Raw genomic sequence first — 20,532 nt, 5'->3', positions numbered from 1 at the left:
TCGCGTAAAAAATATCGGAGAAATATGATCTGTGGTGTATCATTTAAGTTTCAGTGCACGTCTCTCCACAGTCAAAGAATAAGCAATTTCCTATGCAACTGTAGCAGAGAAGAAAGACGGCTGCGACGAACACTGCACTGCATATCGTACACGGCTTCCTTTCCAAGAAGAAGCTGGCCAGGTACAACGCCATGAACATGGCATGATTGTGCAGAAAAGCTGGGCTCACCGGCGGTTTGGGATCAACAAGACGGGAAGTAGCCACTGCAGACAATACATCTTCTGTTTTTCTCCCTTCTGATCCGTAAAGGAGTGAACATAAGTTTATAAACTCCAAAATGTTAGAAATGTTGCCTCTGTGGCGAGTCGCGGGACGATTTGCTAGAAGTAAGACGCCATTTTGAATGACGCATATATGTGAGTCAACTGACTTTTGCAGACTGTCTATTCAAATAAATATATAAACTATTATGACACCTGCACAGCTACAAAAAAAACTAATTTTTTGTATTAAAATTTTATATTCTTATATTGCAATCCTAAAAATCTATAAAATTTGATATTATATAAAATTTCGCTGACTATGGTGTATTTTCTTCTGTGAATTTACATACTATAAATACACAGAATTAACAGAAATATGGTCAACGTGGTTTTCATCTGTCTCTGCTCGTCTCTGCTCAGTGTTCCAACAGTCCCTCTGACACACCGTGGTGTATCGGACAATCGGCATTAACTGTCAGAGATGTAACCAGCCATCATGGTGCTGTATTTTACAAGTAACGGTAAGACGAGTATCTAACACAACAAAAGAAAAATGTCTTGCACTCACTCAGGTGAATATTTGATAAAGCATTAAAGACATCAAGACCAAAGTCAAAATTTGTGCGTTGCTATCTGCATGTAGTCATGGAGCTCTAAGCTCCATGATGAGTGAGAGCGCGATAATAGTACAGTAGTGGGCTAGGCTTTGGTATTGAGATATCAACTGATTATATTGGAAGGTTAATTTCCAGACGTGCAGCCGACGGACAACGACGGGCAGTAAGACCGGGCAGAGCTAACTCCACGCTAGCTGCAAAATTGTAGCTCTACGGTGAGGCGGTCGGTGAGTTTTGGTTTTTGCGACCTCGCTCACTGGTGAGCGAGGTCGCAAAAACCAAAACCAAAACTCACCGACCGCCTCACCGTAGAGCTACAATTTTGCAGCTAACTCCATGCGATCTGGGGACGACTGCAGATTTAACCTTTGGTCGCAAACTAAAAGGGATTTTCCTAGGGGGCTGTAAATAATACTAGTGATGGTATGAGTGGACTCCCTAGGTTACAAATAAATCAAACAAAATTTGTTTGTGTCCACTAATCTTCAGTCTTGCCGCTATCTGTAAACAGAGGACTGCCGCAACCAAAACTTCCAATCCAAGTTCCAAGCCCTAAAGTTTCACTTTCCAACTAGCAGTTATTGAAGTTAGTTTACAGTGTATGCTCGATACAGCACAACGAAGTTTTTTGTTTTCTTTTATTTGGGTTTTTTTTTTATACAAAATGTTGTTTTTAGATGTTCACTCAGTTCAGTTGCTCAAAAGTTCATATAATTATTATTATTGTTTTTGTTTGTTGTTGTTGTAGTGTAGCTCAAAGCTATATGTATGTCAGCAACGATTGTGGAAATTTGAAACTTACCGCTTTCCAGTGATATGGTTAAGTAGTAATTAAAAGTACTGTAAAATATCCACACAATCATCATTTGGTTGGTGACGATAGTCGCAGTGTGCAAAGTAAGTCATTGAACTGAAAATTGGCAAAATTAGTAGTACTCTTTCAACAAAAATGTCCTTTGACAACAGTGAGGGTATTTAATACATCTGAAATGACATGCTGATGTCAAAAGACAGTAAGCAGGTCCGCACAATATCAGGTTCATTAACAAAAGGCAATCATTTTCACAGACAATTGCTCTTCTTCCAAACATTACAGCCCTTTATCATTCCTTTTCTTTCTTTTATGTCCTTCTGTCAGTGCCAGTGTCTGTTTTGTTGTTGTGTCTCCCTATCTCTCCCATATTCCACTTTTCCTCTCTTGAGTCCTGTTACCTTTTAAAATTGTTTGTTACTTTACCTGTCGCAAAATCTTATTACCTTACTCCTATTGAAAAGCAAGAATTACTTTACAGTAACATGGATATTTTCTCCCTTTTAGTTGTCAGTCCACCATATTCTATTTACATGGGTGTTGACAAATATGAAAGTAAGTACATCTGTCAATCTTTAAGTGATTTTAATGATAAATTTTTTGATTCTAAAGCCTAGAAAGGACAAGGAATGACTGGTCTTGTTTACCAAATAACGTAATCAGCAGATCAGTAAATGGCTTTTGTTACAATATGTCTGAAAGTGGGGTCAGTACAGGTCTGTGAATACCGGGTAAAATGAATTTTGTGAATGTGATGTGGTAGAGTTATCAGGATGTAGTGGTGCTATGGCGCAATTCAGTGCTCATTCTTACCTGCTTTGTTCATCCCACATGTACACAGATGCCATGAATTCATGCAACTGTAAAGATGGCGTAAGATCATACAGCTAATGGCCACAACAGTCAAAGCATTTCAGATGAAAAGTAATACTAATGCGCGTACAACAACCTAACATATTTTACAAATCATGAAGAATCAAGTCCCGTGGTTATACCACCATACTTTACACAAGAATATTCCCTCCAGCATAAAGCGAAATACTATAGAACAAAAGCTCAAGTCGACATTTTACATGTGAAAACTATCAATGTAAATTACAGTTTTAAATCAACCACATGTGTTTCTTCATATATTGTTGTCAGCAGTGAAAATTCCGCCAGACAGTTTTCCATCTGCATGATTTTCACAGGCTAGTATCATCGGTGTATGTTTACAATCATGTTCAGTTTTTACCATACACCCTAAATGTTGATTCGTTTTGAATGTGGAAAAAGGACTCTGGAATTATTATGTTGATGCCTAATGATTTTTATGTTTGATTACGTTCACAGATGAAGAACTTCTACGGTGGGGATTTCCTGAAGATGTATGGTGAGTATGGTAGAGAAAAGCGTCAAGAGTCTAGAGCCATGAATATGCACACAGTGACTCTGTCCACTTGGGCGAGTCTCAAAACCCGGACTGAGACGAGACGAGACGAGACCAAAAGACCTCCTATCTTACTGATAGAAAAGTTACGTTTTCATCCTATATCCTGTATTTTTTCATACAATATTTAGACAATTTTGGGACCAATCCTGACGGGTGTAGCATGCTAGCAGGGTACGCTTACCCATTCCGGACACCTGGTACCACCACTAACTATCACTGGTTCAGGATGGTCCTACTTAAATTTGTAAATCACAGTTGTCCCATTGACCTGGTAATATATTACCTTGAATGGAAATGATTATTGGACCAGTTTAATGTCATATTGCACATAGGCAGCATCTGTATCAATGCCACGGGAAAAAAAATAAACCTTCATTTTATTCAATAAATAAAGTTCTCGTTCATTTTCATTTTCAGAAATTCTAAATATTCTAAAGAGTTGAGGTCAAAGAAATATTTGTGAGTGTACAGTGCGCATCGTATATTGTTTGTTACCCTTTTTTGTTCAAAATGATGGTATAAATGCGCGTAGGGATGTGTAAAGCAGACACTTTGACCTTTCAGCGCTCATAATTTTTAGAGCTCAGGTTCACTATCAAAGTTCTACGCTGACTTTCTTCATTATTTAGGCCCAGCGCAAGGAACAGCGAGAGAAATGGTAGGCAGTGTTCTCCCTAGGCCCTTCAAGCATCACGTCTCCGTGACGCTTGCCTTGATCGCCGTGACACTTGCTACAATGCCATGCCAGATTTTTCCCGACACCCTTGATTGACAGCCCCGCTTGACAGCTCAGTGTATATTCATTGGCATGGGACATCAGCCAAAACTAGCCTTATCAACATGGTTTTTAGTCCTGAATAGACTTTTAGCTTGATTGACAAGTTTACATCAATCAATTGGCATGTACATAGGTGTTGAAAAACACCAGCTGAGCGGCACTTCGGCGGCCACGACTTTGATCATGTTGATCGTGATCGAGCGCCGTGTCAATGGCCATTTAAGAAGTTACCGTGCACGCATGGGGGTTACGGTGACGCTGTGAAAATGTTTTCAGTTGTTCCAATCATTGATTGTGCTATCTCTTGCTTTGTGCATTGATCTTTGACACTCTCAACAAACTGCAAGCTTTCTGTAGTGTTGTATATATGATGTATTTACAACGCCTGGCCTGAGGGGTCATTTTGGTCTCGTCTCGGTTTGGGTTTTGTGACTTGCCGTCCACTTGTACAGTCCCTGCCTTGGTGGCTTGCTCAAGTTCACTGTTTTCACTTGGCATGGCTGGACATACTTGTGTACGGGGAACATAGTGAACTTTTTGGAGCAAATAGATTGTTGGCAAGTTTTGTAAAACTTCAAAGTCCTCACAAATTTTAGGAGTATTGAAACTGTTTGCAGAGGTTTAGCTACAATTACATGTAGCTTAGGGGAAGGAGATTTATCTCTGTTTAGATTTGTAGGCACAAAGTTGCACTAGCTGTATGCTGCAGTTACATGTATGCTAGACGAGATGTACTCAATCATTTTCAAATTTTGTTTTGCTATGCTCAAGAACCTGTCAGCAGTTTAAACTTTCAACAATCAATTTCGCCAATTTATCATGTTTTTAGGGACGTTCAAATAATAAATTTGTTGTGGGATTTTTTGCCCAGTAAGACTGTGTTCAGAAGTGGCAGTGTGAGATCAAAGGAGATGAGTTTTGTTGGCTGTGCATGTGTTTTGATTTACTGGTGAAATGTAGTATTTTTTGTAATAATTCTGTCATCTTGTCTGTGAATTTGTAGTCTGATATGTAGGAATTGTTAATCTGATATCTAGAAATTGGCACTGTCCTAATCACAGACACTGTTCCACTGTCTATGTCAAACTAATTAGATGTAGTGCGTCTTAGTATCTGGCTGACTTGTCAATGAAAGTACAGTAATCAAGAAAACCAGAAAAGAATCCTTTGTTGATGTTTTGGGATGTAGTATGTCACTGCATTGAAAGACTGTAACAGTTGAGTTTTCCCATTTCACATTTTTGTATGGGCTGATTCCCATGGAAATTTGTGGACATTTTCATTCTAATTTGAAAAATATTTGTTGTGTAGCATTTTCACAAGACAGCATACACCACTAGAGGGCACCATGGCAGTGTGCCCTTCTCAAGGGAGAACTCTGCAGTTCTGTAAACTGTATAGTTTAAATGTTGTATTTACCTTCTTTACATATAATAGGTAGACTAGAAGCAGGAGTTTTACACAATTTTCAAATTTGAATGAAATTCCCAAGATGTAAATATTTTGACCAATCAATAACAACAGTTCGGGTCTCTGAATGTAGCATTCTCTCATACCATGTTTCCTCTCATTTATAATTAATACGTTTGATCCAGGTAATTCTGACTTGGTTTCAACACACTTTACACTTTGAAGGTTCCATGTGGACAAGATGTCCTCTGCTCACGTGTATCTCCGACTCCATCCTGGCGACACAATAGACAGCATACCCAGTGCAGTATTAGAAGACTGCGCCCAGCTGGTCAAAGCCAATAGCATCACTGGTAAGGTATTTGTAAATTTAAATTTTGTTATTCTTATTTTAATCAGCTTATCGATATATTGTTTCCTTTTGCGGTATTTTCAGTTTTTCTTTCTTTAAATATGTTCAATGAAACTGTCCCCTCATGGGGTACCAGTAAGCAGTTTGCCTATAAACAGCGCCCTCTAGAGTCAGATAGGAAAAAAAAAACACTAGCATAGTGAGCTGAACAACACTTATCATTACCACCAAGAATTAGGTTTTACCTGTTTGAAAAAATGCTGATTTTTCCTAGGTGAAGAAACTTGTCATAATTCTCACGGCTGAGATATTGATTTTTGTTTCCATAATTTTTTTCTCCTGCCATAATCATGTTGTAATGCTGAGTGTTCAGTTTATCAACACAACCTGTGTGTGTGCATAGATGCCGTAGAGACCCTGGAAAAAGTCTGTGCATACATAGACCCTAGGTCCTATGGTACCTGCTGTGTTCCTGGTAATTATTGACAGTTGAATATCAGTCATTTGTCACCCAAAATATTTCATATTGTGCACCATGTGTTGTGTTGGCGTGACTGATAGTTCATTATACACTAGCAAGGAGAGGAAAGAAATATGTATTTGTTTTAGGCAACAAAAATCATTAAAATGTTATCAAAAGTTACAGATACTGTCTCTTTAAATGTAATAACCTTTGCTTGGGAGATGCTTGTGTGTAACCCATCATTTTAACAAATGTGAATCCATTTTGAAATCAAGAATAAATAACAGGGATCACTGAGCAAATTTTGTTCCCAGAGAAACAAATTATCTTAAATTACTGATACTTGAATCAAAATGTCTGCTATCCCTGTTTTAACTCTACAGGGGAAAATAAAATTTTTTGTTTTTTAGCTCATATTTGGTTTTATATATAAATACCAAAAAGAGCTTATATGATGAGTCTGAGTGGCATCTGTGTCTGTATATTTGTGGGTATGTGTGGATGTATGTCCGTCACACGCAAAGGCTCCCATAGCGCCAAAGCTACCGTCTCAGTATTTGGTGTACAGGTAGATGTAGGGGTTGAGATGTGAATTTGTTCAAATGAACACGTCAGTGTCAAAAATGTGCAAATGAGGTAAGAAAAAGCGAAATTCTGAAACAGGCTTGAAACAGGCTTACTCCACTGACTTGAGTCATTTCCTGTCATTGTTTATGAACTGTTACATATTAACAGACCTGCTCAAACCATAGACAGTAGAGGGGAGGAAGACCGTCAGTAGAGGGGAGGAAGACCGTCTATGGTCAAACTAAGGGGGCTAGCTGCCTTTCTGCTATGCATGTTGCTAAAGTTGACCTCCAGTACCTAAAGTTTCAGACCTTAATTACTTTTGTCATTCTTGTTTTTCTGGTTTAAATATTTCTTGTTGTTTTTCTGGTTGTACTGTGCAGAAATCATTGTCATAACATCAACGTAGAATTTTCCTGCACTGAACAGATAGAAACAACATTTATTGTTGATCTTTGGTACCCATACTGATACGGTACCAATTCTGATCAAATTTGAGCGACACCGTATAATTGCGGTATTTTTTAAAAAATAGGATAGTGAATTTTTTTCATGCTCCAAAAGCTCTAAAATGAGCCCAAACAAGTGGTAGACCAGAAAAGAACTTTAAAAATTTTAAAGTCCAAATATCTGTCCCCAAGGCACATTCTACCTTAAATTGAATCATACTGTATAGGGAACATCAAATTCTAATGTGGCTTTAGCATGATCTCAGTGATTGTTGCTAATTTCATTGCCAGGAATAAGGTAACTTTTCCTGGTAAAATTTACCACATTTATACACTATACACGTTTCAAATATCAAAGGTGTGTGACCTTGTTTACCATGTAAGATACCAGTAATGCATTTTTGTATCTCTCTTCCAGGTAATAAAACAAACAATGTTGGAATTGTTTACACTCCATTTCTGAATCTAAAGAAGACAGGCGACATGGAAGTAGGTCAAGTGGGCTTCCACAAACAAAGAGAGGTATTTCCATATATTGATGTATCTATAGTTTATGCCAAAACAGCCTTTGCAAGAAATTATTTATTAATATCACCTTATTGTTGAAATCTACTTTTTTGTATGGATTTTACATTGGAATAACTTTATTAGAGGTTTTCATAATGGTATTTTCATCACAAAGTTTGTGTGGCCATCAAAATTGATGATTTATACAGGACAGTTCAGATCGACTGTCTTTGCCGCAATACCCAGAACAAGGTAAGACACAGCTGGTGGTAATAGACTCTGCAGTAAGAGGCAGTGGACCGGATTCATACTCAAAGCAAAAAAGAAATGGTTCTACTCAAAAAGAGCTCACGATGTTACACAAACAGAGGGCCTGTCTTATTGTCACTATCAGCGGAATTGCTAAATACTTTAGTTGTATGCATACGGAAAGATCGGGCAATCTCTGGAAAGCTGAAAATGTCAACCGGTCAAACTTTTAGGAAATCACTAATTTCGCTCTTGTATCCGTGATTGTAGAAATGAACATTTCATGTCTGGGGCCATAGGAGCATTTGTGTGTATAAAAAACCATTTCATTGATACTTTAAGTATCTGTCACAATTTGACTCCTCTGTTTGTTTGTTTGTTATTTGCAGGTCAAAACAATGAAGGTTGAGAAAAGAATCAATGAAATAGTGAACAGACTGAATAAGACAAAAGAGGAACGGCAGCCAGACCTCCGAGCAGAGCGTGAACAGAGAGATCGAGAAGAGAGAGCCAAAATACGAAAGGCAGACGCTGAAATAAGAAAGAAGGAAAAAGAAGAGGCTAAGAGAAGACAAGAGGAGGCAGAACTTAGGTGAATATAATGGCTCCGCATCCCATGTCCAGTTTTTTGACCTATGAACTTCATCAATGTGTTCTCCAAGTTTCTCTGGCAAAGGGTGAGGGGGAATATCCCCTCTCCTTAAAATCAAGGGGAGATTTGGTTCTAATTGAGAGGGAATCGTAATGAATTATGAAATGAAATTATGCAAATTAAGGTTTTTCAACGTTTTACACACATTAAGGTTAAAGTGTGGGTCAAATATTACATAAAAGACAGTCTCCTGTTTTTTCTTCTTGTCTGTGTAGGAAATGTATATACCATCATAGACCACTATATTAGAAGCTTATACTGATCATTCACACTTTATTCATATAAGTTCAGACAGTTTTGTAATCTGGACGCAAAGTCTGTGATGTTACATCATGGACACTAATCATGGTGCAGAATGCTGTTATCAACTCTCAGTGTAATCAGTATCTCAGGATCTAATCGTTGGGGGTATTTGGGGTTTGTGATTATTTTACGGGGGATTCAGATCAGGTGAGGGAGAACCGTGCAATGGCGCAATCTGGAGAAAACGCTGCTTCATGCAAGATGAATAGGTGGTACCACACTGATATCTCCATACGCTGTAAGATAGATTGGTTGTACCACACTGATATCTCCATACGCTGTAAGATAGATTGGTTGTACCACACTGATATCTCCATACGCTGTAAGATAGATTGGTTGTACCACACTGATATCTCCATACGCTGTAAGATAAATGGGTTGTACCACACTGATATCTCCATACGCTGTAAGATAGATGGGTTGTACCACACTGATATCTCCATACGCTGTAAGATAGATTAGTTGTACCACACTGATATCTCCATACGCTGTAAGATAGATTGGTTGTACCACACTGATATCTCAATACGCTGTAAGATAGATTGGTTGTACCACACTGATATCTCCATACGCTGTAAGATAGATTAGTTGTAACACACTGATATCTCCATAGGCTGTAAGATAGATTGGTTGTACCACACTGATATCTCCATACGCTGTAAGATAGATTGGTTGTACCACACTGATATCTCCATACGCTGTAAGATAGATGGGTTGTACCACACTGATATCTCCATACGCTGTAAGATAGATTGGTTGCACCACACTGATATCTCCATACGCTGTAAGATAGATTAGTTGTACCACACTGATATCTCCATACGCTGTAAGATAGATTGGTTGTACCACACTGATATCTCCATACGCTGTAAGATAGATTGGTTGTACCACACTGATATCTCCATACGCTGTAAGATAGATTGGTTGTACCACACTGATAATTCCATAGGCTGTAAGATAGATGGGTTGTACCACACTGATATCTCCATACGCTGTAAGATAGATTGGTTGTACCACACTGATATCTCCATACGCTGTAAGATAGATTGGTTGTACCACACTGATATCTCCATACGCTGTAAGATAGATTAGTTATATCACACTGATATCTCCATACACTATAAGATAGATTGGTTGCACCACACTGATATCTCCATACGCTGTAAGATAGATTGGTTGCACCACACTGATATCTCCATAGGCTATAAGATAGATTGGTTGCACCACACTGACATCTGCATACACTGTAAGATAGATTAGTTGTACCACACTGATATCTCCATACGCTGTAAGATAGATAGGTTGCACCACACTGATATCTCCATACGCTGTAAGATAGATTAGTTGTACCATACTGATATCTCCATACACTGTAAGATAGATTAGTTGTAGTACCACACTGATATCTCCATACGCTATAAGATAGATTAGTTGTACCACACTGATATCTCCATACGCTGTAAGATAGATAGGTTGTACCACACTGATATCTCCATACGCTGTAAGATAGATAGGTTGTACCACACTGATATCTCCATACGCTGTAAGATAGATTGGTTGTACCACACTGATATCTCCATACGCTGTAAGATAGATTGGTTGTACCACACTGATATCTCCATACGCTGTAAGATAGATAGGTTGTACCACACTGATATCTCCATACGCTGTAAGATAGATAGGTTGTACCACACTGATATCTCCATACGCTGTAAGATAGATTGGTTGTACCACACTGATATCTCCATACGCTGTAACTTTTGAGTTTCGTTTCTGTTTGGTAACTACTGCAAGAGTAGCTTGTTCTTCTCCAAAATTCATGTTGAAATGCCTGATGTTAAGATAGAATGCGCCATTGCCAGGGAAACAAAATCAACATTTACATTTGCATACTAGTACATTTCACAGAATTTTATATTTCACATTACACAAAATTGTACATTTCAAAACATTGTGCATTTCATATGTCACAAAAAATGTGTTTGTGAAATGTGTTTATTGATTAAAATCTCTTCTCTATTCAGGAATTATTCATCGCTGATGACATCAGAGAAAATGACAAGTAACCAAGATGCTGGATACGACTCCGATGATTTCATGTAACCCTACCTGTTTCACAACTCTTTAAATATAATTTTTTAAACTTTATTTTTTTGGTTGTGAAGCTTCTCCCTTTATGAACCTTCAGTTCTGTGTTTCTGTGGACAAGGTCTTCATATGTCTCTGAACGTCTCACAAATGCTTCTGAAAGCAGAAATGTTTGTGTCTCCAAAAAAATGCAACGTCTTATGTGTACAGTGTACCAATAATCCACTGATGCCTACTTATCATAAATAAAACATAGTTGATAACACTTTATCCAGAGATGAGTGTTTGAGTTTGTTTTTTTTCTGTTCGGAATTTTTTACAATAATTAATCAGTCAATGGTTGAAGAAGTTCAATAAACATGCCATTTTATGTGATAGATATTTCACAGTCACTCCAGAAATTGTGGATTGACCATGGATCAATGAAAGGTTTTCAAAATTCAAATAAAAGAGGGTGGGGGAGGGGGTGTCTTGAAATGACCACACCGCCATCTAGTGGTCAGCTATAGATATTTCATGTCTTCCTTTTTTTTTGTCCTAACGAAGATTGTCATCCATGACAGGTCAAAAGCTCAATACACTGAAACATATTGACTGTGTGTGTTACAGGAACTCTTCATTGTCAAGTTCAAAATGCCTGCCATTGTCAGTGGCCTTGTGAGGCATATACGACATTCACAACACAACACAGCGGTATTTATTGATCAACGTTTGTAAGTTACTCCTTCTATCCAATGATTGAGAATTGTGGAAAATATTGAATGTTTTATAAATTTTGTAATAACTCAATGCTTCCTTAGTGGTGAGGCGATCGCAAAATTGATGCAACACACAGTATTATGGCAGGCTGTGGTATTGGTGCAGTGCAGTAGCTCGAAGTTTCGAAGTTTCGTCTTGGGTTTTGGGTGAGACGGCATCATTTTCTACAAGCCCATCGGTGGAGAGATTTGAAACTATCACCACAACAACTTTTACCTTGTCAATAAGTCCAATGCTCGCTGAAAAGAACATACTTTCAGGGCAGCATGACCGTGGAATTTTATTTCTTGAATGGTGCTAATGAATTTGTGCCTGTTGAAATGTGAGTTTTTTACCAGTCAAAAAGAATACAAGTACCTTTAATTGTCACATCATTAGGTGATTGTGTCAATTGTCTGGTCCCCTGCCCCACTTCTACCGCTGGCTGCACTGCCAACCAGCAGATGAGCAGCGCAGCCAGTGGTAAAAATACAGGCAGGAGACCAGACTACTTTTACACATTATGATAATGACAGCATTCTTACTTATTATGTCACAGCACAACTAAAATTTGAAACAAAGACATGCAGGTATATTTCTGATCGGACAGAAATGTTTGTGTTTTGTGTACCAGAAAGTTACACAACCTACCATTACATGACATTATTTTACCCCCCCCCCCCCAAAAAAAAAATCCAATGTATTCTGTGAAGGTACCTTGAAATTTCTTATTGTATTACATGATAGGTTGGCTTCCTGGAATTAGCCTTAACTCATCGATGAATGCTTCTGAATAAAAGAATAAATATATTTGTAATGATGGTGAATCATTCAGGCACTGAGAGCGATGATGGGTTTAAATCAATATGGGTCAGGAAACTAAGCCCCGGGGACAGATATTTAGACTCAAATTTAATTTTTTTCACCGTACATTTTTGGTCTAATGTACATATCCCAAGTTCATTGAGGGGTTTTCATACAAGTATAATAAACTGTCAACTTGGACTGAGTGTGCAAATTTGAGCAAAATAAATGTTTGCCCAAACATAAAATGGCGCCATCATGCAAATAAGGCAAAAACACTGTACGTCGTGCATATATGCATTGGAATCTTCACAGAAGCGACAGAGAACCAGAAAACACACCCTTCTTTGTAAAATCTAAGAGTGGGGAAGATAATTGCAAATCTGATACAGCCACAACAATGTCGATGTTGTATAGAGCAATGAGATTGTCTTGACACATCAAAGTAGTGTATTGTTGCTGTCTGTACCAGCCTACCTTCATTACAGTTTGGAGCAACATGATAACATTAACTTTAGGAAAAGAGCTAGTTTACATGGTGATTTCCTCAGTAACAAATCTCATTTTCATATTAGCGATGCTGTACATCAAAGAATATTATTTACCAGATTTCAAAGGGTTATTTTAATCTTTTCACTGATCAGCTCTTGCAAAAAAATGCCCTTTTTCGTGTTTTATGGACCTAGAAGATTATTAAAAAACCCTTTACCATGATTTTGGGAACACGCATGGGTACCCACTTTTCCCTGAGAGTGCCTACACACTGCGGCAACCTCAATTAATGATTCACGCTTGTTCCGAAAAAGAGTTGGATTCAAACCCCCCCCCCCCCCCCCCACAATCAACATTTCCACGAAATAGCGCCCTCAATGCCAACTGCGCTGCGCATAGACCCGTTTCCCTCATCCACATGGAAACTTGTTGGAGCGGATTTAGGAACGTCACGGCTGAATGCATATTTCAATATATTCTGCGTGTTGTAAGTGTTGAACCTTACTTAAATTCCTCAAATATTCAACCCTCAAGCGCCATTCCATATCGGCTGATAAACTATGAAATGAATGAGCGAGAGAGAGAGAGAGAGAGAGAGAGCGAGAGAGAGAGAGAGAGAGAGAGAGTGTTACCTTAATGAGAGAACTTTGACATTAGAAAAGACAATCATTAAATTCTCGCTACCTTAAATAGCTTTTGCCTTTTGCTAGAGAGGGCTCACAACATGATATTGAAATGCATTGTGGCTAAAAAGTCGACTTATTATCACAGCAAGAATATTTGTGTTTTATGCATCGGAAAGGTCGGTTACACGACCTACCGTACCATTACATGACATTATTTTACCACGAAAAATCTAATGTATTCTGTGAAGGTACCTTCAAATTTCTTATTGTATTACATGATAGGTTGGTTTCCTGGAATTTGACTTAAACACATCGATGAATGCGTCTGAATAAAAGAATAAATATATTTGTAATAGTGGTGAATCATTCAGGCACTGAGAGCGATGATGGGTTTAAATCAATATGGGTCAGGAAACTAAGCCCCGGGGACAGATATTTAGACTCAAATTTAATTTTTTTCACCGTACATTTTTGGTCTAATGTACATATCCCAAGTTCATTGAGGGGTTTTCATACAAGTATAATAAACTGTCAACTTGGACTGAGTGTGCAAATATGAGCAAAATAAATGTTTGCCCAAACATAAAATGGCGCCATCATGCAAATAAGGCAAAAACACTGTACCTCGTGCATATATGCATTGGAATCTTCACAGAAGCGACAGAGAACCAGAAAACACACCCTGCTTTATAAAATCTAAGAGTGGATAAGATAATTGCAAATACAGCCACAACAATGTCGATGTTGTATAGAGCAATGAGATTGTCTTGACACGTCAAAGTAGTGTATTGTTGTTGTCTGTACCAGCCTACCTTTATTACAGTTTGGAGCAACATGATAACATTAACTTTAGGAAAAGAGCTAGTTTACATGGTGATTTCCTCAGTAACAAATCTCATTTTCATATTAGCGATGCTGTACATCAAAGAATATTATTTACCAGATTTCAAAGGGTTATTTTAATCTTTTCACTGATCAGCTCTTGCCCTTTTTCGTGTTTTCTGGACCTAGAAGATTATTAAAAAATCCTTTACCATGATTTTGGGAACACGCATGGGTACCCACTTTTCCCTGAGAGTGCCTACACACTGCGGCAACCTCAATTAATGATTCACGCTTGTTCTGAAAAAGAGTTGGATTCAAAACCCCCAACAATCAACATTTCCACGAAATAGCGCCCTCAATGCCAACTGCGCTGCGCATAGACCCGTTTCCCACATGGAAACTTGTTGGAGCGGATTTAGGAACGTCACGGCTGAATGCATATTTCAATATATTCTGCGTGTTGTAAGTGTTGAACCTTACTTAAATTCCTCAAATATTCAACCCTCAAGCGCCATTCCATATCGGCTGATAAACTATGAAATGAATGAGAGAGAGAGAGAGTGTTACCGTAATGAGAGAACTTTGACATTAGAAAAGACAATCATTAAATTCTCGCTACCTTAAATAGCTTTTGCCTTTTGCTAGAGAGGGCTCACAACATGATATTGAAATGCATCGTTGTGGCTAAAAAGTCGACTTATTATCACAGCAAGAATATTTGTGTTTTATGCATCGGAAAGGTCGGTTACACGACCTACCGTACCATTACATGACATTATTTTACCCAGAAAAATCTAATGTATTCTGTGAAGGTACCTTCAAATTTCTTATTGTATTACATGATAGGTTGGTTTCCTGGAATTTGACTTAAACACATCGATGAATGCGTCTGAATAAAAGAATAAATATATTTGTAATGGTGGTGAATCATTCAGGCACTGAGAGCGATGATGGGTTGAAATTAATATGGATCAGGAAACTAAGCCCCGGGGACAGATATTTAGACTCAAATTTAATTTTGTTTCACCGTACATTTTTGGTCGAACGCTTGTTGGGGCTCATTTTGAAGCTTATGGAGTAAACTTTTCACCGGATTATTTTTGTGAAATTCGAAAATTTTTTGTTTTTCTCATTGAGCTAACACACAGGGATGGCGGCAGTTTTGAAACCCAGAGTAGTAGCTGCCGCGTGATAATTGCCCCACACGCTAAAGCGTACAACGTCTCTAACCTCCACAAATGTAATAATCTCCACAAATGTAATATCAACCACAATTGTAATAAAATACACCCATAAATGTAATATCGCCCATAAATGTAACAAAAATCAACCATAAATGTAATAAAAACACCAACCACAAATGTAATAAATGGTAACCATAAATGTAATAAAAAAATCACCCATAAATGTAATACTTGTCAACCATAAATGTAATAAATCTATTTTGTCCTTGCAATTGAGGAATTAGCCCTTAAATATTGATCTATGTAATTCGGAAAGCAACTCCACACATTATTCATTTCTTAATTGTTTGCGTTTAGTGTGTTTTGAAAGTGTATTTTACGTTTCCCTGTTTTGTGTACAGAACTGATTGGCCATGGCGAGACACAGCTGTAATCTGAACGTAAGTGCAGTCTCTACTCCAGAGTGGGGAAGACTGTATAACACTACGATCCTTTAACGCCGTTTTTTCGAAAATTGCCGTACTTTCTTAATTAATCTCCTCAAATTCGTCTTCAGTGGATAAACTGTGTTTAATAATCGATAGATTGTCTGTATTCCTATGTTGTCCCACTTGAAGTTTGTTCCTTCACTAGGGATGCCAGGATGTCTAATTTTGTTCTACTGTGTTCAAGGTAGTGTTCGTATTGTTTTTTACTAGATTGAAATATATGTTCTCGTCAACATGTTTTGTGTCGTAAGTTTCAGTTATAAGGTTTTATATTTCTCTGATATTTGTTCTGAGTCATCTGTCATAAACTTTGTGTGGTATCACTTGTTGACGAGTTATTTTGACGCTTCCTTATTATGTAATTATCAGTGTAGCTGCTGGTCCACTTCCATTATCTAACGGTTTGATCAGTACCTCGCCGTTTTCTGATAGCGTTCTCAAAGTATTCTATTCTGTGTTTCGGAAAGGAAACCTAGTTTCAGGAAAGTATGCAATAACATTACACTAGTCTTATTAAAGTTATTATTTACTCAGGGCATTGATAAACAAATGATCACATATGCAAGTTCAAGTTTATTACATTTATGGTTGAGTTTTATTACATTTATGGTTAATTTGTTTATTACATTTGTGGTTGCGGGTTGTTACATTAATGGTTGACTATTTTATTACATTTGTAGTTGATTTTATTACAATTGTGGTTGATATTACATTTGTGGAGATTATTACATTTGTGGAGGTTACACGTACAACGTCTCTGATTTCAACGAACCGAAACTCAATTTTTTCGAATTTTTTCACCTGACTGTCCAGCAGGCTAATATTAATGTAAACTTTAAACTGATTGCACTGGCGAGCAGAGACTTATTTCCTATTCTGATTAAAGGATACCTATGTTCATTGTTTGTGCCGGTTTGTTATTTTACTTTTGATTGCTGTCGTTTCGAGAAGGGTCCGCTGACCTCCCTCCGAGCTCAGACATTATCTCCGTCCTGTGACGGAGCAGGTCAAAAATTTACATAGTTCATTGCGCATGCAAGGTAGACATCAGCAATATGACGATCCATGTAAGACGCAGTCTTGGAAATATGACAAGCCAATTAAAACTGTGTGGGGACTCTTGTACTAACACAAATAAATGTTATTCACTGTCCAATCTGCCCTGCCTACGATTTCCGGCCAAACGGGCAACAAAAAGTCAGAAGCCATCTCGTCGCCAGTCATTGGCAACACGATAGAGGACACTACGGACTGAGATAGATTTGAATATCGTGGACATAGTTTTAATGATAGTGCTGTTTGCTTCGAGCTGGGACATTTTAAAAGTTTCGTCATATGCACAGCGTGTTGATATTGCATTTTGTTGGAAACTCAGCGGTTTTTTTTTCTTAAATGTTGACTATTGATGGAGACTCGAGCATATTGGACGATACTACGGACTAAGCTAAGACGTGGACGGAATTTTAATCTTACGAGCTGAGACATTTTGATAATTAAGACACATAGCGTGTCGGATATTCCGGCAAAGTGATGACATTTTTCGTAAGCATGGACTTTAGATATTATTAATATTATAAATCTTTTTTTAAACTCGATAACTGCATAGATGAAACACCTCTTTTCATTGAGGGCGAATAGACAAAAGAAAATCATATTACAGCACCAACTTGAAAACACGAAAAACACAGAAGTACAAATGTCAAAAAACTACGAAGAAGCATCAGACAAGTAAATAGAATACAGAAAGTTGTTACAAGATTTCTTAAAGCTATGATTGATTTGGGGAGATTGTTATATTCATCCACACCCGCAACAGACAAAGTGTTTTGAAAAGAAGTGTAAGTGCTTTGGGAACTTTAAGGAGGTTCTGATTGGAAGAACGAAGTGATCTGGAAGGGATATAATTATTGAACATACTGGCTACATAATCAGGGGTTAGATTGTGAGTTGCTCTGTAAATTTGGGCCAAGATATAGTCCTGAGATTATTGTGGATGCAACCAAACGTGAGTGATTGGCCATTTTTTGGCGTGGACGGAGTTAACGTTAGTGCAGTATGCTCTGAGCTGAGACATCATAACCGTTTCGTCATATACACAGCGTATAGGATCATGCACATTGCTGCCAATGATTGACTTTTCGTATCCATGGCCTTAAGATAGAGTTATGAGCTTATAGGAGGATACAACGAACTGAGATAGATTTTAAATTGCGAAGCCTGGATGTAGTTTTCATCTGCACTTTGCTCCGAGTTTAGACATTTTAAAAGTCTCGTCATATAGGCCTACACAGCGTATTGGATATTGCAGTTTGTTAGAAACTTAGCGTTTTTTCTTTAAAATATTGACTATAGATAGAGTGTCGAGGATGCTACGAACTGAGATAGATTTGAATTTTCTTTTCATGGAAATATTTTTAACGTTAGTGCAGTTTGCTCCGAGCTGAGACATTTTAAAAGTTTCGTCATATTCACAGCGTATTGGATATTGGGATTTGTTGGAACTCGGCGTTTTTTCTCTTAAATGTTGATTATAGATGGCGACTCGAGCATATTGGAGGATCGACGGACTGAGATTGATTGGTAATTTCTTGACATGGACGGAGTTTACATTAGTGCAGTTTCCTCCGAGCTGAGACATTTTGATAATTTATGTATAAACACATAGCATGTCGGATATTGTGGCAAAGTGATTAAATTTTTCGTAAGCATGGACTTTAGATATAGTCCTGAGATTATTGTGGATGCAACCGAACGTGCATTGAGTGATTTGTCAATTTTTTTTAGCCTGGACGGAGTTTTAAACAGTTTTAACGTTAGTGCAGTATGCTCCGAGCTGAGACATTATAACCGTTTCGTCATATATACAGCGTATTGGATCGTGCACATTGCTGCAATAATGGTTGACTTTTCGTATCACTGGCCTTTAGAGAGAGATGTGAGCCTATACGATGATATAACGGACTGAGATAGATTTTAAATTTCGAAGCCTGGACGTAGTTTTATCTGCAGTTTGCTCCGACTCGGAGCTGAGACATTTTAACTCGTCCTAGGCCTATGCAGTGTATTGGATTTTGCAGTTTGTTGGAAACTTAGCATTTTTCTTAAATGTTGACTATAGATAGGGTGCCGAGCATATTGGATGGTGCCACTTACTGACTCGGAGTAGATTAGTAATTTCTTAACATGGATGGAGTTTTAACGTTAGTGCAGTTTGTTCCGAGATGAGACATTTTTAACCGTTTCGTAATATGCATAGCGTATTGCATGTTGCAGATTACTGCAAATAATTGACTTTTCCCGGGACTTTAGATAGAGTCCTGAATTTATTGTTTTTTGTACTATTCATAGCGTGTCGGATATTGCAGATTGCTGCAAAGTGAATGGCTTTTCGTATCCGTGGAATTTGATAGAGTCCGTAGTTTATTAAATGATGTTGCAGACCGTGATAGCATGGTAATTTCGTAGGCTGTACGGAGTTTTAACGTTATTGCAGTTTTGCTCCGAGCTGAGACATTTTGACCGTTCCTCATACACACTGCGTATTGCATATTGCAGATTGCTGCAAACAATTGCTTTTCGTATCCGTGGACTTTCGATAGAGTCTTGATTGATTGTAGACGCAACGGACTGAGATAGACTGGTCATTTCTTAGCCTGAGCAGAGTGTTAACGTAAGTGCATTTTGCTCCGAGCTGAGACTTTAATAATTTTGTACCTATACATAGTGTGTCGGATATTGCAGATTGCTGCAAAGTGAAAGATTTTCGTAACGGTGGAACATATAATAGAGTCCTGAGTTTATTAGAGAATGCTACGGACTGGGATAGATAAGTAATTTCCTAACCCGGATAGAGTTTTACTGTTAGCGCAGTTTGCTCCGTGCTGAGACATTCTGACCGTTTCCTAGTACACATTGCGTATTGCATATTACAGATTGCTGCAAACTATTGACTTTACGCATCCATGGACTGTAGATAAAGTTTTGAGTTCATTGTGTATGCAAAGGACTGAAATAGATTTGAAATTTGTTAACATTGTCAGAGTTTTACCGTAGTGCAGTTTGCTCCGAGCTGAGACAATTGATAATTTTGTACTATACATAGTGTGTCGGATATTGCAGATGGCTGCAAAGTGATTGACTTTTCATATCTGTGGACCTTGATAGAGTCTTGAGTTATTGTAAAATGCTACGAAATGAGATAGATTAGTCATGTCCTTGCCCGGACGGAGTTTTAACGTCAGTGCAGTTTGCTCCGAGCTGAGACTTTCGTACCTACACTTTGCGTGTTGGGTATTGCAGTTGGCTGCAAAGTGAATGACTTTTCGTATCCGTGGACTTCGACAGAGTCCTGAATTTATTGGAGAATGCTACGGACTGAGATACATAGTAATTTCTCAGCCTTGGCGGAATTTTAGTGTCAGTGCAGTTTGCTC

At 38.0% G+C, this 20,532-nt stretch overlaps 1 protein-coding gene across 1 annotated transcript; it reads left to right on the top strand.

Moving 5' to 3' along the window:
• Positions 1-619: 619 nt before the first annotated feature.
• LOC139133212 (coiled-coil domain-containing protein 25-like) lies at positions 620-11,218 on the top strand. The gene is made up of 7 exons (XM_070699683.1): positions 620-785; positions 2,200-2,247; positions 3,025-3,064; positions 5,538-5,665; positions 7,562-7,665; positions 8,289-8,491; positions 10,879-11,218. Exons 1-7 carry the CDS (start codon positions 761-763, stop codon positions 10,955-10,957), a joined length of 627 nt encoding a protein of 208 aa, XP_070555784.1. The 5' UTR covers positions 620-760; the 3' UTR covers positions 10,958-11,218.
• Positions 11,219-20,532: the final 9,314 nt, after the last annotated feature.

This window comes from Ptychodera flava, chromosome 5 (genome assembly GCF_041260155.1).
Source record: "Ptychodera flava strain L36383 chromosome 5, AS_Pfla_20210202, whole genome shotgun sequence".
Classification (NCBI taxonomy): Eukaryota; Metazoa; Hemichordata; class Enteropneusta; family Ptychoderidae; genus Ptychodera; species Ptychodera flava.
Note: the sequence above shows the minus strand (reverse complement) of the source record. Positions and strands in the feature narration are given on the sequence as shown.